The following is a 25,123-nucleotide window of genomic DNA, read 5'->3' on the forward strand; positions in this document are numbered from 1 at the left end:
ATACAGGTACACTACAGGTATCTCCGAAAGTGTCTGTTTGGTTGGCACGAATCGAGACTGGGATTTGTCACTCCGTGTAAACGGAGAGGTATCTCTAGGCCCACTCGGTAGGACATCATCATAATGTGCACAGTGTGATGAAGGAGTTGATCACGGGATGATGTGTTACGAAACGAGTAAAGAGACTTGCCGGTAACGAGATTGAACAAGGTGTCGGGATACCGACGATCGAATCTCGGGCAAGTATCGTACCGCTAGACAGAGGGAATTGTATACGGGATTGATTAAGTCCTTGACATCGTGGTTCATCCGATGAGATCATCGTGGAACATGTGGGAGCCAACATGGGTATCCAGATCCCGCTGTTGGTTATTGACCGGAGAGTCATCTCGGTCATGTCTGCATGTCTCCCGAACCCGTAGGGTCTACACACTTAAGGTTCGGTGACGCTAGGGTTATAGAGATATTAGTATGCGGTAACCCGAAAGTTGTTTGGAGTCCCGGATGAGATCCCGGACGTCAAGAGGAGTTCCGGAATGGTCCGGAGGTAAAGAATTATATATAGGAAGTGCTATTTCGGGCATCGGGACAAGTTTCGGGGTCACCGGTATTGTACCGGGACCACCGGAAGGGTCCCGGGGGTCCACCGGGTGGGGCCACCTGCCCTGGGGGGCCACATGGGCTGTAGGGGGTGCGCCTTGGCCTATATGGGCCAAGGGCACCAGCCCCAAGAGGCCCATGCGCCAAGAGTCAAGGGAAAGGAAGAGTCCTAAAGGGGGAAGGCACCTCCGAGGTGCCTTGGGGAGGAGGGACTCCTCCCTTGGCCGCACCCTTCCTTGGAGGAAGGGCCAAGGCTGCGCCCCCCCTCTCCCTTGGCCCTATATATAGTGGGGGAAGGGAGGGCAGCCCAACCTAAGCCCTGGCGCCTCCCTCTCCCTCCCATGACACATCTCCCTCCTCCCGCAGCGCTTGGCAAAGCCCTGTTGGAATCCCGCTACTTCCACCACCACGCCGTCGTGCTGCTGGATCTCCATCAACCTCTCCTTCCCCCTTGCTGGATCAAGAAGGAGGAGACGTCGCTGCTCCGTACGTGTGTTGAACGCGGAGGTGCTGTCCGTTCGGCGCTAGGATCATCGGTGATTTGGATCACGACGAGTATGACTCCATCAACCCCGTTCTCTTGAACGCTTCCGCGCGTGATCTACAAGGGTATGTAGATCCACTCCTCCCTCGTTGCTAGATGACTCCATAGATAGATCTTGGTGACACGTAGGAAAATTTTGAATTTATGCTACGTTCCCCAACACCTATATGTCCAGTTCTTCTTTCTTTTCTTTCGAAAAGTGTACCAAACACAATTAAGAGATGACAAATAAAGCAAAGATTTTTTTTCTAAAAACACAGAGATTATAAGAAATAACACCAAATAAGCTATAAACTTTGACGAAATAGGCTCTCGCCCCGCTACATAGCAACCACACGATACAATTGTTGGGGCCTCACCACAAGCACGCCCAAACAAAACAAAAGAGAAACAACAGAGTAAATAATGCCAACAACATCGGATCAACGAAAACAAAGATGACTCGCAACCGCTGCACCCACCGGAGAATTCCACCATGCTCCTAGCACTCCGGAACGCTGCATACCAAGCAACACCTTCAGGAAGGAACACGAAGACAACGACGGTGCTGCCCGGACATGTCCTAGGGTTTCCCCCGGTACACGAAGGGGCGTGGGGGGGGGGAAGGGGTATATCCGATGCCCTTCAGGAAGGAACGGTGGCGCCCATGGGCATCACCGCATTGGTGCCGATCAAGCCGACAAGGATTTCTCCCAACTGCGAACCAACCACGACCCTGAATGATCCATCGTGCTCCACCATACTTGCCGTCCACCAATATGTGCCACCACGGTCTTGCAGTTACCATCGCCGTCTCACCGTAGGAAGCGAAGCGAGATCGGCGGGACCAAGAGGAAGCAACCGGGAACGAGGAGAGGCAGAGTCGATAGCCTGACGGGAGGGAACAACCTCCACCGCCCATGGTAGTAACCGATCGGACGCAGCATCGGAGCTAACCAGGCACCCCTACTCGGCCGAGCCCGAAATGGGCTCGTGAAGCTCCCATCGCTGCGCTGCAGTACGCAAGCCGCCGTCTTCGCCAGCCCTAGCACGAGTCCCACCTCCGTCCGCCAGAGACAACGTGGGAAAGCCCAGGCCAGGCCCACCCAGACACTGATGGGGCCAAAAAGGGCCTAGATCTGTGCCGGGAGGGCACCGCCACCAGCCATTGCGCCACCCCGCAGCCAAGCAGTCGCGCCAACGCCACCTCGCCACACGGTGCCGCGCCGTCACCAGATCCGTCGCTGGCCTGGGTGCACCGCCGCCAGCACTCAAGCTGCAGTGCCGCGCGGGAGGGGGGACGGGGCTGCCGCCGCCGGCACCATGCGAGCAAAGCCCGGTGGCCTACGCCGGCGGCGGAGGGAGGGGGTTAGGAGGAGGAGGGAGGGGAGCCCCCGGTTGCCTCGCTCGGGGAGGCGACGCGGGGGTCGGGGACAAACGTCATGTTTGGCGGACCTTCTGACCAATAAGCCATAAACTTTCAGCTATTAACTTAGTTGCCCTAGCGAAACAAAGTCAATGGTATGGACCCAGTTGCTTTCCATAGTTGGAAATAGTTAAGCCCCGCATTCTCTTCTCTCATCTTGCATTGATCTTGTACGAGAAGGGGCCAAACATTGAATGGAAAAAGTAAAATAGAAGACATTGATAGAGCCCTTTGTCTCCATTGACAACAACACAACAAGAGATCATCACGTTCAGATCGAACTAGACTTACTTGCACCATAGCTTTGCTTGTCACGATAAAGGTTTAGATGTTTACACAATTGAGTTCTGAGATATTTCAACAGAAAAGGAACAATATAATTTGCGGTCAGTGCAAACTATTTTGAAAATATAACCGTGTGTGTGTGTGCGCGCGCGCACGCGTGTCAGGGATGAAAGCAAGGTTTCCAAATTATTTGAAAACTAAAATTGACGCCCTAGATGTTTCTAATAAAACTATAGATATTTAAATTAGCTCAACTTATAGATATGCTAAAACACGAACCCCAAGCCTGCTTAATCACTTGAAATAGTAAGACACATAAAACTTCCATGTTCATTTCCTTGCACAAACCAACCATTCAGGAAATGGTAAGGCATTAGGGACACTCCCATGTTCATCCAACCAAACAAAACCAAATAGGAGGAGCGCCAATATTTAGGTATGTTCTTCTCCAGGCTTTAGGCTTGTTCAAGTGTGGACAGACATGGACTAGAAACAGAACATGAGTATTTGAGCTCATATTTTATCTCAGAAAATGAGCTTCATCACATAACAGTTTGAGTTGCATTGTTGGAGCTCACCTCTAACGCATCATCTAAGCCTTCGCTTGGTAGAATCGAGCACGCCACGTAAGTTTATGATCATATTACGCTGAAGGAGCTGTCAAAACACAAGCGAAACATGTTAGAACATGTGACGGGAGCTACAAACCTCAATCAAAGTTGAGCACTACGCAGGTAGTATTTTAACCCATATCTTAGAAAGGTACAACTCTAATAATAAATTCAAAGCTTTCTTTGTGAACAAATAAAGAATCAATGTTCTCTGCACAAGACACCATCAAATTATGTTTACAAACCCTCTCCTAGGATGTGAAAGAGCTGACAGGGAAGTGTTCCATACCAGTCGACACCGAGTGAGTGCAGCTTGCATGCACGCGAAGAGTATAACATAGCAAGACGCCATACTAATGAACAAAGAAATACAAAACACACAATGTCAGTAAGAGCATGCTTACATGTAGCACATGTTGTTTATCAGGGCGTCATTAGTCAATTGTAGTCATCTCACAAAACAGGTAATGCGTAGGACAGCTTGTCCCCCACGTTTGGTAAGTTCACCATTCATTTAGATGATATCATCAAGAAGAAACTACTACATGTAATATATGTTCCGCTAACATTACCTTGATCCCAGCATGGCTACATAGGAAGAAATCAAACTCTAATGGGTGCCAGATCTTCCTATCGACGATGTGAGAAAAGCCATCTCGTCCAAATCAGACATGTTACCAAACGTTCTTTGTGACATGACCTGCCAGAACATTTCCACTCTTGTCCTAGTATTTGCGATCACCTGGGAACAGTCTTGTATGCTGCCTCTTCTGCGCCACTAGGAAGGTAATTGGTGGCTTATCATTGTATAACGCCTTCCATTCCTGAAACAAGGAGTTAAAATTAATGGATCATGTTACTAATAGGTCGAGGAAACCAACCATCGCTGGTCTCAAACTAGTAGCACTTTTTCTATCTCCGGGATTTACCTCTCCAAAACCTGCATGTGATGACCCTTACGTACTTCATCCTTGCCAACAAAATGAATCAAGTATAAGAGTTTCAGAATGATGATCAAAAGAACACAAGGCAGAACAAGTGGGAATTATGAACCTATAGAATATCAGAAGTCGCTGCCTCATCTTGGATTGCTCTTGGAATGAAGGGATCAGCTTTGTGAAATAAAAAGTGTAAAGAACTTCCTTATGTGGTATGGAGATTCAAAATTTAGGTGCATTGCAAAAAAACCATACTCAACAATGTCCTCAAGGCCTTGAATTAGCTCTTCACGGTGCCCTTGTGTGCGAACATCACCATGATACCTGTCACATCATGCCAATCTTGGGAGGCAACAACCTAAATGGAAACCCCACAAATCGCAAAAATGTTACAAAAGTAAACAAGGGTACATACCTTCTATTTACTTAAGAAAATAAATCTTAAAGAAGCAATTGAGTGCCTTCAATGAGGTCGTCATGGTGACCATGATACTTGACACCTCATACCAGTTTTAGGAGGCGATAACCTAAATGGAAACTCCACAAACAGTAATTTTTTTACAAAATTAAACTAGAGTACATAATTTCTATTTACTGAAGAAAATACATCTTACAAAAGGAATGGAAGGCCTTGATCAATGGGCTCTTCATGGTGACCTTGTGCATGAACATCCCTATGATACTTGCCAGCATAGACCAGTTTTGGGAGGCAACAAGCTATATGGAAACCCCACAAATCGCAAAAATGTTACAGAAATTGAACTAGAGTGTGCACTTTCTATTTGCTGAAGAAAATAAATCTTATAGAACCTAGAAGCAATGGAAGGCCTAGAATGAGATTTTGTGGTGACTTTGTGTGCGAACATCAGCATGATACTTGTCACCTCATGCCAGTTTGGTTGGCCACAACCTAAATGGAAACCCCACAAGTCGCAAAAGTGATACGAAATTAAACTAGAGTGTGTTCTTTCTATTTACTGAAGAACATAAATCTTACAGAAGCAGTGGAAGGCCTCGAATGTGTTGTTCCAGGTGACCTTGTGCGCAAAACATCGCCATGCTACTTGTCACACCTAGACCAGTTTTTGGAGGCAATAACCTAAATGTAAACCCCACAAATAAAAAAAGATATTAAAAGATTAGACTAGAGCATGTACTTTCTATTTTACTAAAGAAAATAACTCTCACAGTAAAGGTTCAAAATCATCTAGAGCACTAGGTTGAGTAAAATTGGCACCAAAGATAATCATTGGCTTGTTTGAAACAACTGGTAAACCTGCTGGCATGTTAGCAAATACTGAGTTCCTTCCCCACACTATGAATGTGAAGATGGTGAATGATTTTAAACATGAATAAAATAATTTGTTAGATAATTCTTTAATAATTATAACCGATTTTACCTTGGCATTGATCCTAAGAGCAACATTTTTGAAAAACTGAGGACTTGGTTTTCAAGACATTTTTCCATAGACAACACTGCAACATACCGATGTCTATTTCATAGACCCTTTCAGTATTTTCCGTGGTAAAGATAATATCAGGATGAGATATGTGAGAATCAAATCAGTAAAGGAATTAAGTTCGTGATAAGGCATATTATCATATACATTGCCATTTCACAAAGAAACAATAGAAGGGTATTCTCTTGCGAATGGAAATGTGTTGGAATTAATCTTGTTATTAATGCTAGGATTAGATCATGTTTAATTTGTAGCTGGGTATTAGCACTATAAGCTGCGGCTGTGTACATATGTAGAGACGTGACCATGTGTACTCATGCAAAGCCGCATCAATTGTTGGTTAGAGTAGTGTTGCATGTGTTTTTTTCGAAAAGGAGGATGACCGCCAGCCTCTGCATCAGAACGATGCATGCAGCCATATATTATTAATAATGCAAAATCCAGCAGCCGAATAACCTCGATCCAGAAATCAAGAGGAAAACAAACGCTGAGGCCGTATACCTCCCGACAATAACTCCCCCGATAGCCACTAACCCTATGTGTGGCTGCATGGATAAGTTGTTAGCTGGTCGAAGAATCATGGAGTGATTTCACGGTTAGTTAGCTCGGCTGTGCGTACATGCTGTTAGTGGGTCAAAGTAGTGGCGTCAGTTTAGATGGCATGGGTGCCGAGTCTTGTTTATAAATACGTTGCATTAAGTTAATGAAATGAGGCCGTGAGGGCTGTGGAAACAATGTAGCCATAGTGTGCATCAAGGAAGTGTATTGGCAAAGCCATGTGTTCTACTTCCTTGATGCTTGTGTGTGTGTGTGCGTGGGTGTGCTGTGAGAGTCAGACGAGAGGAAGAAGAAGAGGCTGCGGGGAGCTGCTCCAACAAAATGGACCCTGGCAGCAATGGTGGATCCAATGGGGGTGGCATGGCACCCCATCCGAACATGTTTTTTTTTGGTAACATATACTACTTAGCTTAACATGTGTGCATTAAAATGTGCTCAATTGCATAGTTATATGAGTGTTACGTTTGGCACCCCCCTCAGGTGAAATCTTAGATTGGCCACTTCTTGGCAGGTTATCGCCATCATATTAGAAACCTGACAGTCATCCAGCTTCTTTTTGTACCACTGTCCTTGACCTATAGTAATTGCAAATCTGAACAAATTGCAGGAGACTAGACAAAGACAGCCTATACTAACCTCAAAGATTTTGAATATCCACATGAGACGCCCACCTCTAGAAGCCTAGTATCATTGAATGTATTTGTGGCCATGGGGTGATATTTATAATACTCAAAACCAGCTTTTATTTTGGGGGTGGAGAGGTGAACATGTTGGGCTGGGATGAAGTTGAAGAATGAAGGCGCACTCTCCTAATTAATAGCAGTACGATCATGGAGTTGTATGATCTTGTCGCTTGTATCTTAGTGAAAAATGTCGTACACCCAGTTCAACATAAATTGTGAAGAAAGAACCCATTCATGTAGGAAAATATGTTAGCAAGGATATTTGGTGGGAAAAATTGTAGTTTGTCTTTGTGTGCATTCATATTATTGTAACTTATTGTAGTATATAATACAAAGCTTAAGTAATTGTTCCTGAACTCACAGATGATCATTTCTTTTACCAAAGTCCACATGCATGTGTTCTTTTCTTTTCGAGAAGGTCAAGGTCATACATTAAATTGTCCAGTCCTTGCAAGACCATCCTCAGAAAAGTAGAAAATAAAACACAGATCCATACGTATAACAACGCCATCTTATTCCTACACCCATCGGTGGCGCACTGCGAGCATGACTCGATGCCGCCTTTGTATCTCCGGTATACCCTCGGAGCCAGAGTAATGTTGTTGACACAATGACCGGGAAGTCACCGATCGGAGCCAAAAGAAGTCAGCGACAACAAAATAAGGATCAAATCGTCATCCCAGAGAAGGCCAAGAAGGGGGTTCTACAATCATCCAAGATCCGATCCAAACTCGGGTAGGCCTTACCTCACTAGCATTTAGCCAAAGCCGAAGCTGGCTGCTCATCGCCTAACGGAGAAGTTAGAAGCCGAAAGACCAAGCATGCACGTCGTCGTCCACTTTGCCAAACGACGTCGTCCAAGACCACCATGAAACATAGACAAAAGGGGCCCAAGATCTAGCCCTGAGTGAAGCTCCACACACCCCGCGCCAACGCCAATTAGCATCGCCGGAACAAGGACATGACATGTAGATCTTATTCCACGACGCCTCCTATGCTATCACCTCGCCACCGCCAGCTAGGCACCTAGATTGAGCTCCTTGGAAGTGCTAGGGAGATCTAAACACGGTCAACCCCAAACCACGCTTCCCCTCAACTCTCTGACACCGAAAGGCACCTAGATGCGAGTTGAACCATCGACGGCGACAACTATTATTGGAACCCTAGCCGCCTTTTTTTCTTGAGAGAGGTGGGAGACGAGAGACGCAGGTTCAGACTCATAAGTATTCATGTATCTTCCACACGCATGCTTTATTTTTTCACTTTAAAAATACAGACATGATTTTTTTGTGAAGTAATTATATCACATCACGTGACACCATGATCCAAAAAATCTGGTTATTGGCTTTTCCACTTGTAGCGCATCCCAGTCATCAGGGCTCCACGTGTTGATCATTTATACATAGTGGCCTCGGGAAAGTATTCACAAGAATTTTAGTTACCAGTCTCTTCAAGGAGGAAGGTGTAATTTCAAGGGACAGCTTCCACAAACAGGGCGAACTAAATTGGGAAGGAGGTGTAGTGTGTACTCCAACAAGTAGAAAGAAAACCAGGAAAGAGCTTGTCCCTCCCGGTGACCATGCCATGTGATAGGCTGATAGCTAGCCTAGCAAACTAGAGAGGTCATTACTGAAAAAAGATAGTGCACTGTGCAGATAGAAGATCCTGTTCGAGAATGTCCTCTCTAACACAAAAGATGGGGAGGCAAGCAAAGGTGGCTAGCTAGCTCCTCAAAGAGGATGTGTAGTGTAGTGTGCCAATTGCTAACAAAGCTAATTAAGCTAGGATGATCCGATATATCCCTGCCTACATATTCAACACTGCAAGTTCTTTCTAGATCGAGATGGAGATGATGATGACTAGCTAGCCGAATGGTCTCGAAGGAAAATGATGTAATTAGGGGCTAGCTAGCTAGATTTGCATTGATCTATGAATGCTCATGGCTAGCAGATCGAGGAATGTCAGTGGGTGCTACTACTGTCGACTAGTCGAGTAAGATGATCATCATCATGTGGCTATATATGAATGTGATGATAACTTGCCAACCAGGGCAAGGAAAAAGGATCTCTGCATCCATTTCAGCTCTCTCCTTTCACCGTCAGAGTTGACAACAGCACAGACTTAACTGATCATAGTTTTTCTAAAAGTAACTTGATTGATCATGCAGTGAACAATACAAACTAAGGAGATCATTTCCGTTTGGTTTCTGAAGCAAAAAAAAAAATCGCTTCATTGATCGACTAAATCGATCATGTTTGCTGAGAAACGAATTTTGAATTTGCTTCGATTGATCATGGTTGTGTACATCAGTCTATACAGAGCGGAAAGTAGTGGCTACTCTCGGGTGTAGTACACCCGAGAGGTTATACTCCTTTTTCCGAAGAAAAAAAAAATCAGAGCAACATAAACTTAACTGATCATGCAGTACTGAACCATCCAAAGGGGATTCTGATATCTGAACTGGAATATATGTGAAAGATATCGTCGATGGAGCCGTATGATCAATCGATCGCACGTACATCGGTTGCTACAGGCCAGAGACGTCGCTTCCACGGACGGACGGAACAGGAGGGGCACACTGTTGAGTTAACAAAAAGAAGCATAGCATCGGATCCATATCCTTTTCCCATGTCAACCGTTGCCTTTTGCAATTTATGAATGGACAGTGCATGGGATCTATCTATCTAGGCAATATTGTAATGTGTGATTCAGGCTCGGTTGTCAGATGTCACTAGAGTACTGGGAGAGAGAAGAAAGAAAGGAACAATTCCATTCCAGTGACTACTGACGCGGACTGACAACTGATTCTTCCATGCACTTGACTGGCTATGAGAAGCTAGGCCTAGATAGGTCAGGTTTCCAATTCACCTCGTGTCATCTCATTTATGCATTTTCCCCTTCAACCTCACTATTCTTTTCCCACCTCTGGTCTCGATCCACAGTTTGGGATGCAATCTTTGGCAGAGATGCATTGGTAACCGGTTCTGATAAAGGTTTTTATTCTGTTTCCTCTGCGAAATGTTAGTTTATTTCATCTCATGGTTTATTCTTGCCGACCAGATTCTATTCTGTGCTCACTTCACTTCGCTTTAACCGTTATGTCAGCCCCCAAGTACAGATGCTTCAAAGATATAAATGTTCATGACTAGGACAATTTATTTAGATAGATAAAGATCCCCCCCCCCCCCCCCCCCTATATTTTCACCTTTTTAGTTACGATCATGGGATCATTTTTACTATTCTGGATAAACCAAGTCGCATTACCCCCCATGATTGTGACCTCGCCACATCGTCATTGCTTGGGTAAAAACAATCGTTTTGCTACAAACTAATGTTAGTATTTTCATCTTATGGTTTATTCTTGTCAATCGGATTCTATTCCACGTCGATGGCCCCATACAGATGCTTCGAATATAAAACAACTCAGGACATAGGAGAATTTGTTTAGATAGACAACAGAGTTTATTTCTATGTGTTTTTTATATTTCATTATGATCATGTGACAAATTTTCTTATCTAGGATAACCAAGTCACATTTATCTATATATGATCATGGGACAAACTTATGTTTCCGCTGCAAAATGTTAGTTTATTTCATCTCATGGTTTATTCTTGCCGACCAGATTCTATTCCCCGTTCACTTTACTTTTTACTGTTATGTCGGCCGGACCCAAGTACAGATGCTTCAAAGATGAGAATGCTTGCAATGGTATTTATTCTCTCCTTATTTAACTTTCATTTACAGCCGTGGGATAACTTCGTTCTATTCTAAGAACACATAGACGTCACATTTACACCCGCGATTTCCACGTTGTGACAACTTTCATCTCACCATAGGTTGTTTCTCCCCGGCCTGACATCTGCGCGCTCGAAATGCTGAAGTGGAGATGACACACTCATAGAATCCTGTGAAGAGGAAGCCACAGGGTGAGGAGTAACCTTCTTGAGATGTTGTGTTGCACATTGTTCGTGGGCTCGACACAACCAGCGTTTAGAGCATCTCCAGCCGAGCCCCCAAGACGCCTTCCCCAGGCGATTTTTTCGTGCCGATGCACAAAAATCGGCCCAGTTGCGTCCCCAGAAGCCCAATTTTCACCGGCTCGGACCGAAATTGACACCCGCTGACCCAGGCCGAACCCGGCGCGCTAGGGGGCGCCGGGCGAAATGGTTTTGGCGTGAAAGAGCCGCTGGCCCGACGAGTCAGCGACACTCGCCTTGTCATCCCGCGAACGCCTCAGTTTTCCGCGGGGAATCAATGCCAAGGCTGCCGCCGGTCAGCCTTCCATTGATTCCTCACGGGGCGGCTCTTCACGGGCGGGGCGGCGCCGCCTCACTCCCCGCCCCGCGTACACACGCCTCCCCGGAGGCTACAAAAAGCGTCGCCCCACCCCCGCCGTTGGCCACAGGTGTCGTGCTCCCTGTCTCTCTCTAGCGTCGTCGAACCTCTATGTCTCTCTCTCCACCGCCGACGAACCTCTCCTTTCTCCCAGCCCATCCACGACAATGTGTGAGTGGTTCCCTAGCGACGGAGCGGCGGCCAACGGCTTCGGCCGCCGCTCGCTGCAGACGTGGGAGGCGTACCTATTGTTCGAGGCGAACATTCCGGCGCCTCCAGACATGCGCGCCGGGCCGACAGGATGGAGGCTCAGCGCCGGAGGCGTCCCCATCCCCCCCCCCCCCCCCCCCCGCCAGACGTCGTCGCACGCCCCGATCACTTCGCGTTCGTTCGTCCCTGCCCGAGGAGCAGCGCACCTCCCCGCAGTACGCCGCCGACAACCACGAGGTGTGGGCGGCGTACTTCCAGCGTCGTCAGGAGCAACGCCTCGCCTCCACCAACGGGGCAGCGGTGGCGGTGGGCGGCCGGTGGAACAGCGAGGGGCAAAGGCTGTGGTGGTCCGTCCCCGGCCGGACGCTCCGCAAGGTTCTCGCGCACCTCGAGGGTGGCAACAACCCGCCACTCACGTACCCTCGAGGGCCGGCCGGTGCTCCGGTGACCCGTCGCGGCGCCAGGCAATGGATGCCAAGGTGGTTCTTCTCCGGCTCGTCGTCCTCGTCTCGTTCCTCCTCCCACTCCTCATCCCACACCTCCGGTTCTCCGGCGGTTTTCGGCATCAAGGCCGAGCCCGCAGTGGAGACCCCGCTCGGCCGGCGCACCCAACCGGCCAGCATCGTCATCAACGAAGGCGGCGGCCGCGCCTCGTCCTCGTCCCCTCCCCGACTCGTGAAGCCGAAGACAGAGCCAGGGCTCCCCGTCGTGAAGACGGAGCCCGGGCTCGGCGGCGGCATCAAGGAGGAGGCGCTCGACGACGAGGCGGCCCTCAAATGGGCACGCGACGACTGGCTGCAGGCGGAGAAGGAACGCCAGTGCGCCGCCCTCGCGCGGCTCGAAGCTCGTCACCGTGGCCGGGACGAGGGAGGCATCGTCGTCCTCGAGGACAGCAACGACGACGACGACGTGCCGCCACCGCCTGTCCCCCATGGAGACGCCAGGCAGGGGTCTAGCAGGGGCGGCCGCACCATCAAGAAGGAGAAGGCCGCCGACGACGACGAGGACGGCGGCGACATCGGCGACTTCGCCGCGCTGATGGAGTTCTTCGCCCCATAGATTAGTTTTTCTTAATAATTTATGTAAAACGCCGAACATGTTTAATATGAATATCAAGTTTGCCGAGTTTTAGCCGAACTTCGCCGAATTCAGCTTTTTAAAAAATAAAAAAACGCGTTCGGGGCGACCCTGGGGCGAGCGGCTGGGAACCCGCTCGACCCCGCGCCGATTTAAGCGCCGGCTCGCCCCCGGGGGCGTGTAAAATCGCCGCCTGGGGAACCAACGGCTGGAGATGCTCTTAGCACCGGTTGCACCTCGACCCACCCTAAACCACATACTTACGCTGGAGGGATGGCATAAAATAAATTCTCTTTTGCTACAAAGTAATGTCAAATATTTTCATCTCACCAATGGTTTATTCTTCCAATCAAATATATTCTATTCCACGTCTACTTTAACCGTCACGTCAGCCCCAAGCACATATGCAAATGCCCGTGACATAGAAGAATTTAGATATATAGAGTACTTCTCATTTAAGATCATGGGACAATAAAAAATGAGTCGCATACCCCCCCCCCCCCCCCCCCCGGGTCCTCCCCGTTTCTTTGGGCATAATTGCTTAGGTGCCAAAAATTGGCATGCCAATGTTTGTCATTGTGCCAAAAATTGGCTACTACTTGGTTGGTTATCGAGTCGTCATGCCATCTCATAGAAAGTTGCCAAGTGTTGGTATTGCCAATATTTGGCAATACCACCATTTGGCTAGAAAATATTGGCAGCAAACCAATCATGATCACAAATTGGTTTTTTATCTTTGGCATGACAAGTCAGGTGACTAGATGATGAACGTCAACACATATTGTCTAGTTGTGTCTTCCCCAGGTGATGTTGTGGTCCCAATAACACGGTTTTGACAAGAGTGCACCCGCCTCATATGTCCATACCCGTTTCTATTTGTGCGCAAGCAACCGCAAATTAAAGCGAAGATGGCGCGCTCATAGAATCATGCGAAGAGGATGTCATAGAGCAAGTTGCAACTTTAGGCCTCTTTTGGTTCATAGGATAGGATTATCGTAGGAATAGGAATCTTGTAGGAAATGAGATGACATGTATCTCAAATCCTATGAGTAGGAATAGGAAACAAGATGTCATTTGGTTGACACCAAAGGAATTTTTCCATTGAGTCTAGGCTCATTTTCATTTTCCTATGAAATATGGAGGATAGGAACCAATCCTATGTAGGAATAGGAATCCATTCCTATGAACCAAAGGGCTCTAAAGAAAAAAATCCTATAAAAATCCTATCCTCTATAATTCCTATAAAATTCCTCCAAACCAAAGAAGGCCAAAGTGGCATTGTGTTACAAAATCTTGGGGTCGTTAAACAAGTGTTTCACCCACATTGCAACTCGGTCCCACCACACTAAGGCCTCCTTTGGTTTGGACGAATTTCATAGGAATTCTAAAGGATAGGATTCTTATAGGATTTTTTCCTTTAGAGCCCTTTGGTTCATAGGAATGGATTCCTATTCCTACATAGGATTGGTTCCTATACTCCACCTTTCATAGGAAAATAAAAATGAGCCTAGACTCAATGGAAAAATTCCTTTGGTGTCAACCAAATGATATCTTGTTTCCTATTTCTACTCATAGGATTTGAGATACATGTCATCTCATTTCCTACAAGATTCCTATTCCTACGATAATTCTATCCTATGAACCAAAAGAGGCCTAACTGTAGAATCTCACCGCAAGCATGGTGATGCTGCAAAGATGGGTTAAAGTTTAATTATTTTTATTTTATGGTTCATTATTGCCAAATTAGATTCTGTTCCAAATCCACTTTAATAGATATGCTGGACCCAAGTACACATGCTTCGCAGATGAAAAAGCTTGTGCCATATTTATTAGATGTAGGGTTATTCTATTTTTCAACTTTCACTTACAACCATGAGACATTTTATCTAGAAACATAATCACATTTTTACCACCATGATTATGAAATTGCGTCAACTGTCATCTCAGTTTGTTTGTTCACCGGATTTGGCAGGCGAACGCTGCATGTTAGAATAATACAACAACGGACTAGCCAGACAACAGAGACATGTATTTTCTAGGTGCATCTTACCAAGGCCCATGATCCAGTTTTTACCCAAGCGCACCACATCATCGGTGCATACCAGTTACTCTATGGCACATTCTCGACTACAAAGTACAAACAAAAGTGAAGATGACATACTCAAGGAATCCAGCAAAGAGGAGGAATCTTCATCATAAATTGTTAATCCGCATCAGAGATCCCATTAGGTGTCCACTCTGGTCAGAGCCAAGTTCAGTTAAACTAGTCGTGCCACACCCAGACAATAAGCTACATATTCGTTGGGTTCAAAACATATGATAAATTAAGGAAAATCATTGCAATAAATTTATACTAGAAAAATTAACAACCTAAAATTTCTAGTCAATTTAAATTCTTATGAATTCTAAGCTTAGCTAGAGACTTCTTGCACCTACAAGTCTGTGAAATAGTATGTGTGATAGAAACTTGCAAAGTAAACTGTTCGGGAGAGAGACCACAAACGCTATTCTTTCCCCGGGGTTCGAATAGTTGGCGCTATCCTACTCATTAGTGGAGGTTTCAACCACAAAATGCTCTAATACTACATACCACAAAGTTGAAAGCCTTGGTAGCGTTGCCCAACAAGGGCCTACAAAGAGCTTACCCATCTATACCATCATGGCTTATCGACCATCAAGGTCGAGCCTCACTCGGGGTATATCTTCACAAAGTAAGCGATCTCCAAGCCCTTTGTTCCTTCACACATTGATGGTCCCAAACACACCTAGCCGATATACGAGGTGCACACCCTCCATAAGTAACTAGATAAGGTTGCTTGTGCGTCCAAAGAAAATCTTTGCCACACGCAGACATTCATAGGATGAAGCCTTGAAAGATTCGCTTGAAAGCAAAGATGATAATAGAGATTGGAAGGTTTGGCATGGATGTTAGAGTAGAACTTCCTTTGAGAAAGACACGTGACTTGGTGGCTCTCTCTTAGAAGCGGATGGTTCAAATGAAAAAAAATAACAATGGGATAGGTACGTGTATATGAAATATAGGCTACACCTAGAATTCTAACTCGGTAGCACCAAATAATGTAAAATGTGAGAGATAGTAGGGAAATGATTGAGGTGCTTGTGTGATTTTGGAATTTGATTATCACCCAACACAGTTAATCATTTTGGATAGTATCAGCATACCTAAGGACTTAATATGATCTTGAATCAGCAAAGCCATGAGAAATATCCTTCGCCTTGCCAACACTTGGACATGAAGAATTAAGGGGTCAACAATTATGTTCAAACACTGAGACTTAATCTCAAATAAACTTAGACAAATGTTAGTCCATTTAATTAAGTTATCATATATTATAAGAAATCCACTACGATTTTAGAACCGAGTAATAAAACCCGCCACAAGGTCACACAAATGTGGTGAGGAAGTGAGAGGGTAAGCTCTTGGCGAGAAGAGCCAACTTGTACAACCTTTTGGCACGCACACTTATCGCCCTATCACATATGAGATCAAAATGCCTAGTTGTTCCATGTTTTTATAGCCCTAGCGCCGCCGACAATGCATGCATATCGACCAAAATGCGAATGGATAACAAATATCCTATATGTTCAGTTTTTCTTTCATTTATTTGAAAAAATGTAACATGCACAATCAAGAGATAACACATAAAGCAAATATCTTTTCGTGAACCAACCTGTGGTTGGATGGTTAGAGGGATTGTGGTGTCCCCAGCTCACATTTATTCCTGGATTTATTTCAGGATTTTCGGCGATGCGCATTCAGTGGGAGGAGACGTTTCCGTCGACGACGAGGCATCTACGGTAACTTCGTAAATCTCAAAATGATATGCCGGCTCATAGGAGCAGGGTGTGCGTATGTGCGTTCATAGATAAAAAATGCACTGGTTTCCTTTCCGTTGGAAGCCTACATGCACAATCAAGAGAGGACAAAGGAAGAAAATATCTTTTTTGTTGCTTTCTTTGGAGAAAGGAAGATTGATAGATGGGTGTAGGTGGCTTAGAGCAACTCTGGCAGATGTTGCATAATTTGAGAATCACCATATTCGTTATGTAGTCGATCGCCAAAAATATGGATGCTGACTAGGCTGCCTGCAAAGTCAGGTTCACTATATTCCAACCTCCAAATTTTTCACACCTTGTGGGGCACCTTCTTTCTTTCGCTTTATTTTCCCCTAATCTCTCATCCCGCAACCACATGTCCGAACCACCCTCTCCAGATCGCCCATGGCTACTCTTAGATCAAGCCAGCCAGCGTCCCATGGCTACCCTCAAATCAACCTAGTAATCCAACTACGGATTACTCCTCCTGATGACACACTGGGCTATTTGCTCCCAGCAGCACTAGCACATGACGGCGCCATGGGCTTAAGCTCCTACGAGTTACGGCGACCATCCTCTCTCTAGGAGCTGTCGTCATGGATGTGCACGACACGGTCCTGCACCTGACTCCATGGGCCTCAAGCTCCTATGAACCACGATGACCTTCCTCTCCGGGGTAATCAGCTGCATGAGCAATGACGCGATTCCAACGGCGACGACGACTCAATTTTGACAATGACGACTCGAAGTTTGAAGGCAGTGCTCGATTCCAGTGGGATGGTTGATGAAAATTTTCCCTCCAGCCACGCCCAACAAATTATGGAGTGTTCTCTAAAGTATCCCTCCCATCCTTCAATATGGAGGTTGGGAGGCCAAATATGGAGGGAGCTTCAAAAATGATGGCGATTGAGGTGTGGATGGCAACTCCGGTGGAGCTGCTTTTTGTGGTTCGTGTTCCACATGGCAATTATTATGCAGTTCGGGTGAATATGGCGATTGTGATAGAGTTCCTCTTACCTAGAGAATACCTAGGGCTAGTTCGTGGGTGGCTTAAAAAAATAAGCTACCTCTCCCCAGCTTAAAAAAGTAAGTTGCCCCTTAAATTTTTGAGCCTTGTCAATTAGTTATCCATAATTTGTATAGAGGACCTAGTGAATGAGAGGCGGCTTATGGAATAAGATGGGAAGAAGGCGGCTTATTTTTTAAGCTGCCAAAGAACATGCCCTATAGTGGTGCACTAACAAAAATTGAATTTAGGTTTGAAAGAGTTTGACATTCTAGCAACCTCTCGATAACACCACATGATAAGAAAGCGATTACCAGGATCCGTGCAGAATAGTTGGGCTAGTTGACAATAAAAGGAGCAAAAGCAAAATTTGCCCATGTAAGTTCATTTAACAAAGAGGGATCAGGGAACAGGATTCCTTGGTTGTAAGCAAACCAATGGTCCAGGCCGAACCACAAAGAAGCACACAGTTAGAAGACGTAGTACTCATCCTCACAGAACCCGTGCGAGATTAAACCCAACACAGAGAAGAATCTTCGGGTTCACATTAAGTTGTTGGTGCGGATCAAAGATACATAGGTGTGCATATATCCGGTAGGTGCACTCCGGTCAAAACCAGGTTCATTTGAACTAGACGTGCCATGCCCACCCTCCGACAAGGGCTGCCTTTTAATGAGATGAAATAAGGTCAAAAATCATAATAACAACAAACGAAACTCTTAGAAGAGCAGTCTCACGGGATTTCCAAAACGAGTAAATCCGCCACAAGGTCACAGAAACCGTCGGAGGCAGGGAGTGATATAGGGATTGTTTGGACCGTGCCCGCTTTCGCCCTAGCAAATCGCGGCGTGCCAATTATTTGGGAGGATTTCGCCTCCAACGCTTCGCCCGCCTTTGGCGAGAAAGTTGAACCGTTGGCCAAAACTTTGGCGTATATTCAAAATCCTGGCCATGATCCAAACGCACGCCAACGCCCTCGGTCAACATGGAAAAAATGGTAAGGCGATTGTTGGCTGCCATCCAATTAAACGTACCCATAAACTCTTGGTCAAAAGTGACCGTTTGTACAACCTTGTGGTACGCACACTTGTCGCCGTATAACATACAAGATAGGTGATGAGATCAAAAGGCCTACAAGTAGGGCTAGCTCTAGCGCCGCCGACCATGGCATGGACCAAAATGCAAGGGATAACACATATCCAACGCCCTGTCCAGTTTCTTTCCTCCTTCCTTCCTTCCTTTTTTGATGAAATCTCCTCCAATCTTCTGCACAACTAAGAGAGGATCAAGAAAGCAAAGATCTTTTTTGTGAAATGTGCATATTATATAGTATTATAACAGTAAGAGATAACACATATCCAAAAATGTAGAGAATCTCTCTTCTTTCCAAACCTACAACGTACAACAACAGCAACCTATACATGCACAATCAAGAGAAGAGAAGAGGAGAGGATAAAGGAGGAAAAGATCTTCTTTGTTGCCGCCTTTGGGAAAAGACGGATCATAGATAGATAGGTGTAGGTGGCTGGCTGGCTGGGGCACCCAGCCCATGATTGATAGCAGCTACCATACCAAAAGATGAGGCGATGAGGTGATGCATCTCACACACACACAACACACCACACCACACGTAGATGATGCAGAGGCATACACTTGCATGCTACCCACAGCACACCACACAGTTCCCGTCTGTTGTAACCGATCTGGCCTCTGCTCCGGTGTCTGGTCCGGTCACCTTTCCCGGCGGTGTGGTGGTGGTGGCGAAACCAAAAGCCGCGCGCCGTACCTGAAACGATTCCCCCTCCCTCCCTTCCCTCGCTTTCTCCCTCTTCTTTCTTGCATCATCCTCCCTCCCTCCCATGGACAATCCCTGCCCACTCGCCCTCTCCTTCCTCCCTCTCTCACGGCTATAAAGCCCGCCTGACACCGACCCAACCTGCTCGCCCGCCCGCTCGCCGCATATCTTCCCCTCCACCGGCTCGATCGCCTGCCTGCGCGCGTTGGTGGCGGAGCGATGGGAGGGGGGAGCGGCGGCGGCGGGGTGTGGCCGGTGGTGGTGATGGTGTTCCTCAACGCGATCGCGGCGGTCATGGTGTCGCTCGTCAAGGTGGCCATGAACGGCGGGCTGGACCCGCTGGTGCTCGTGACGCTGCAGCAGCTCACGGCCGCCATCTTCCTCGGCCCCATCGCCTACTTCCGGGAGGGCAAGGCGCGGCCGAGGATGACGCTGGAGATCTTCGCCTACCTCTTCGCCAGCGCGGCGCTGGGGGCGGCGCTGCGGCAGTACATGATCTTCGTGGCGCTGCGCTACACCACGGCCACCTTCGTCACGGCCTTCTCCAACGTGGCGCCGGTCCTCACCTTCCTCCTCGCCGCCGCCACGCGGTCCGAGTCCCTGAAGCTCAGGACCGCCACGGGCGTCGCCAAGCTCGCCGGCACGCTGGTGTCGCTCGCGGGCGCCATGGTGCTCACCTTCTACCGCGGCGTGCCCCTCACCCACGCCCACCACGGCCAGCTGCACTACTCCGCGCCGTCGCCGGTGGGCGCCGACCCTGCCGCCGGCAAGAAGTGGACGCTGGGCACGGTGGCGATCCTGGGCAACTGCGTGTGCCTCTCCTGCTGGTTCCTGCTGCACGGCCGGCTCGCCCGCAAGTACCCCTACGTCTACTCCTGCAACGCCTTCATGTCCACCTTCAGCTTCCTCCAGGTGGCCGCCGTCGGGCTCTGCGCCCACCGCAGCCTCGGCCTCGCCGCCTGGCTCGTCACCTCCAAGTTCCAGATCCTCACCATCCTCTACGCCGTACGCCGCCATACCTCAACTGAATTACTTGTATCAACTGTCAGTCACTGACGATCAGCTCGCTTGTCTGAATTCGTCCAGGGCGTGGTGGGGTGCGGGGTGTCGTTCGTGCTGCTGACGTGGTGCATCGAGAAGCGGGGGCCGGTGTTCGTGGCGGCCTTCATCCCGGTGGTGCAGATCATCGTCTCCGTCATGGACTTCACCGTGCTGCACGAGACGCTCTACCTCGGAAGGTACGACGACACCACACCATTCCACTAGCACCACACCTGAACGATCATGCAGATTCAGAGCTTCAGGCACGCACTGAGATCATGCATGCACCTGCCTAGTGTGAGTGTCCACACATGATTGACTCGACACGACACCTGACAATATAATTGCGCTTTTGCAGTGTGCTGGGATCGGTGTTCGTGATAGGTGGGCTGTACCTGCTGCTGTGGGGCAAGAGGCAGGAGGCCCTGCAGCAGCCTCCAAAAATTGCAGAGGATGACAGAGAGCAGCAACAGCAGCAAGCAGTGCAGCACCAGCAGCAACAGCAACAACAGGTGCAAGTCCAGATGCAGCCCTGACTGAAGATTGGGAAAACAGAGGAGCCCCCCATCAATTGGGTGGGTGTTAACAAGTGCAGCAAATAAGTTCTCCAACACTTTTCAGTTTTTTTTCCCCATGTTCTTGTGAGACCGCCATTAATGGTGTAAATTAAGCTTCAGGACACTGTCAGTCATGTCGTGAAGCTGTTTAGGTTCTGATCCAGACAACACTCGGTAGGATAATGATCTGAAGATTCTAAACCAAAACTAATAGACATTCAGAGAAAATATGTATACTAGATGTCGCCACGTTTTGTATGTTTTATGTTTTTCAAGAAGTGTATTTTTTTCGTGGGGACATACGTGAAATGTTCTAATTAACTGCAAATTTGTAAGAGCTGTATACATGGCAATGGCATTATTTGAGTGAAATACTGTTGGTGAATTTTAGCAGAGGGGATAGTAGTGGATATATAGTTGGGAGTTGAAATAAACCAGGATGAAAAATATCAGAAATAATACACCCTTTATCTACTTTTATTATGTACGTACATCAATCTTCTTCGATCGCACGAATAGGCGTGCGTCGGCACATATGCACAAGAAAGTGCCAAGAATGAGAAACACATGAATCAGTAGACTTCGACGTTCCATTGCTCCGACTTCTTCAGTTGCTTCCTGTAGTCTATCCAGTCGATCCCTAGCATCGTCAAAATGACGCAAAATTCAGCGCCATTCGCACTAAACTGCTCAAGTTATTGTATCGACAAAAATAAATAAAATTCAGAAGAATGTATTGTAGTACCTTCTTTTGAAGCCAATGGGATCATGATCTCATCAATACCCTTCTCCATGCCCTTCAGTCCACACATGTACACATAGGTGTTGTCTTTCTTCAGAAGCTCCCACAGCTCATCCTTGTACTCTGCCATCCTGGTCTGGATGTACATCTTCTCTCCCGCCGCGTTGGTCTCCTCCCTGCTGATGGCGTAGTCGACCCGGAAGTTGTCCGGCGCCTTCGCCTTCATCTTCCCAAACTCCTGATGTTCACAAATGCAGGTGCAGCCAAAAAAGATGATCAAGTGTCACAAGAAACAATGAAGTAGCACTTGGAGAGAAAAATCTCATGGAGGCTACGAGAGGTGATCGATGTTCCGACCTCTGGGTAGAGCAGAGAACTGCTGGTCGGAACTCCCAAGAAGAGCCAGGCTAGGCCATTGAACTGCACAAGAGCACAAGGGATTCACACATTAATTTGTTGATTCAGGTTTCTTGTGAACATAAGGTATTCAGTACCAGGTGGGACAGGGAATAGCAGACAAACATCATAAGCACTATGTATGTATTACCTTGTAGTCTTCATACTTCTCAAAGAACATCTTCCACAAGAATGACCGGAATGGCGCGATACCGGTCCCTGTCGCGAGCTGCAAGCAAACGACAACATTGAAATTACTAGTTGGCCATCAGTTTGTGATGGATGAATTGTTGCATGTTTTAATCATCGGGTTCAGGCTCACCATGATGATAGTAGCATTTGGGTCTTTAGGCATGAGCATTTCTTTGCCTACCGGCCCTGTTATGTTGACATCGGCACCGGGCTTCAGGTCGCCTGCATTAGCATGGTAAACAACAAACATGCCAGTGAGAATGAGACACTACCAACTTGTAAAATAGCAGTGATTAAATCCAGTGTTCGTAGATGGTGATCCAGACATAATTTATGTTTCCCAATATACATAATTCATCAGCACAAGAAACACATCTTGATGATCTGGAAAGCCTGCAAAGCCTGAATACAACGAACTCTGAATTCTGAACAGTAGCAGATTATTTTTCAGAGAGAAGTACAAGGGGATGCAATGCAACTGAAGAATAGCAGCCGAGACAGTGCCAACTTGTAAAATCCATTGCAGAGATAAGATTCATGGATTCCAATGAAGAAAACACAAATTTAAATGAGCCTGAGCTGACTAGCGTTAGTAAATCATGATGCAGATATTCATTGGCACGAGAAACAGATTATTTAAGGTCTACAATTCCTGAACTGAACCGACTCTGAAGCCTGGACACTAACACCTTGTTCAGACATAAGTATAGGAGGATGCAATAGCCACGATAATGAGAATGAGATACTACCGAGTTTTAAAATAGCTACTAATTAGCATAAGAAACAGATTATTGATGATCTGCAGAGCCTCGACTGAACCGACTCTGAATACTGAACACTAGCGATTGATTTTTCGAAAAGGAAGTACAGGGGATGCAATGCAACAGAAGAACATCAGTGGAGATCGTACTAACTGCCAAATCCATTGCCGAGATAATTATTTTGGATTGCAATGAAGAAATAGCATTAGCAGGAATGTGTATAATTTAATAAAAAAGAAGGATTAACTCATCCTGATATCTGAACTGCAAAAGGCCTGAACTAAACTGAACACTGTTAAGTCTGAATACTTTTTTCAGATTTTTCAGAGCCGAAAAATGCAGATTTCCTCATCTCTGGGAGTTGGGACTCACACAGGAAATTGGAGCAGACGCCCTTGACGACCTCCCCGGCGTCGTTGGTGTAGACGAGCCGCTTGACGCACAGCGAGACCTGCAGCCGGATCGATTTCAGTCAGCGACAAGCAGTGCCAACGGAGCGGCGGAATCGACGGATCGAGCGTACGGTCTTGGCGTCGCCGAAGTCGCCGAGGGCGCTGCTGGCGATGGAGTAGAGGCGGAGCTTGTGGGGCTTGCCGTTCTTGTCCTGGCCGTCGGCGACGACGCCGATGGACTGGCCCTCCTTGTAGGGCACCTCGCCGTCGGTGGAGAAGACCATGTGCCACGTCTCCCCGGGCGCGTCGTCCGCGGTGATCTTGGTGTTGAGCAGGCACTTGCCCACGTACGGCTCCTTGGGCCGGAACTTGTTGGTCACCACCCCCTCCTCCTGCTTCTTGGACACCTTCTTCTCCTTCACCGGCGCCGCATCCGTGGAGACGGCCTGCGCCCGGACGGTGAGCACGCCGCGGCGGGAGACGGCGGTCGTTCTTGCGGCGCACGGGAAGCTGCAGTGGGAGTGCTGCGGCGCGCTGGACGGGGAGGTGGAGGTGGTGGTTGCGGCCCGGAGGGAGACGGCCGCGGCCGTGACGGCGGCCATGGCGCCGGGAGGGAGGGAGGGAGTGTGGACGGGGATCGATCAAGGTGGGTAGGGGCGGGGGAGGTGAGCGGGGGGGAGGGGTGGGAGGTTAAGGAGCGGGAGGGAAGGTGGTGGATAGAGTGGAGGGAGATGAGTGGAAGGCAGCGGAGGTGAGGATGAAGTGGTGCTCCTGGTTTTTGGAGGGAACAGAGCAACACAAACAACCAAAAGGCCAAGGCCACTCACTCACTCACTCACCCACCCACCAAAACTATCTTCTCTCTACAAATCTCTGTCTCTCTCTAGGAAAGATTCAAGTGTCCATCGAATCCAACAAGTATCTCCCTGCCTGCCTGCATTGCCCTGCCAAGTTGTGTTGTCATGGCCACAAAAGTGTCGCCGGCCACCGTCGACACGGAAGCTTCCTCTTCATCCTCTGCCTCGCCTTTGGGAGCGAGGGTCCGCCGGCACCAGTGTGGCGGCGGATCTCTCGCCACCGATGAGCTCGCCTGCCTACCCTCGGGCCTATCTTCAAGCACCTTTTTTGTGTGTGAATTAACAAGCATGATATACAACGGCGGGGCTACATACAAGGTTGAGGGGGCCGTGCCCCTAAGCCAAATGATTTTTTCTTACAAGTTGGTTTTTGTGTGTGAATTAACAAGCATTATATATGCGGTGCTGCTCGTGACGCCATGCCCACAGGTCGACACATGGTGGAGGTTCGGGGAAATCGAATTTAATGATTTGCGCAACCATTGGCAAAAAAGTTCTCGCCAATACTGAGGTGGTGCCAAGTCCTCGGTGCATGACACATGGCTTTGTATCCCTCGATGGAAAATCTTTAGTTCTCGCCATTGTATAACACCAAAAGGTCACGGCAAAACCACTAATAAAACAAAGGGTACAAAATTATGATGAAAACCCAGTTTTATCATGGTGGCCTCGAGATAGCTCAATTCCACTCGACCATATGCCTTAACCATATCAAACTTTAGTTTACCATACTGGCATCTTACTTCCTCATTTTCTTCATAAAATGTAAACATTCATAAGCCGAGGACTGGCAAACGTTGGTATCTCATCCGAAGCTTGAGGCTTTGTCACAAAATCTTA

General features: G+C 47.5%; 2 protein-coding genes across 2 annotated transcripts; one reads left to right on the forward strand and one right to left on the reverse strand.

Moving 5' to 3' along the window:
• Positions 1–19,417: 19,417 nt before the first annotated feature.
• Positions 19,418–21,077, forward strand: LOC125525923 (WAT1-related protein At3g30340-like). Its single transcript, XM_048690930.2, has 3 exons — positions 19,418–20,350; positions 20,432–20,583; positions 20,745–21,077. The coding sequence occupies exons 1-3, from the start codon at positions 19,565–19,567 to the stop codon at positions 20,920–20,922; spliced, it is 1,116 nt and encodes a 371-aa protein (XP_048546887.2). The 5' UTR covers positions 19,418–19,564; the 3' UTR covers positions 20,923–21,077.
• A 313-nt stretch (positions 21,078–21,390) lies between these two features.
• Positions 21,391–24,105, reverse strand: LOC125525924 (ferredoxin--NADP reductase, leaf isozyme 1, chloroplastic). The gene is made up of 7 exons (XM_048690931.2): positions 23,558–24,105; positions 23,407–23,485; positions 22,404–22,495; positions 22,233–22,310; positions 22,043–22,105; positions 21,689–21,923; positions 21,391–21,583 (listed from the first exon to the last, which is right to left on the reverse strand). Exons 1-7 carry the CDS (start codon positions 24,026–24,028, stop codon positions 21,516–21,518), a joined length of 1,086 nt encoding a protein of 361 aa, XP_048546888.2. The 5' UTR covers positions 24,029–24,105; the 3' UTR covers positions 21,391–21,515.
• Positions 24,106–25,123: the final 1,018 nt, after the last annotated feature.

Source organism: Triticum urartu, chromosome 7A (assembly GCF_056163025.1).
Source record: "Triticum urartu cultivar PI428250 chromosome 7A, HENAU_Tu73, whole genome shotgun sequence".
In the NCBI taxonomy this organism is placed as follows: Eukaryota; Viridiplantae; Streptophyta; class Magnoliopsida; order Poales; family Poaceae; genus Triticum; species Triticum urartu.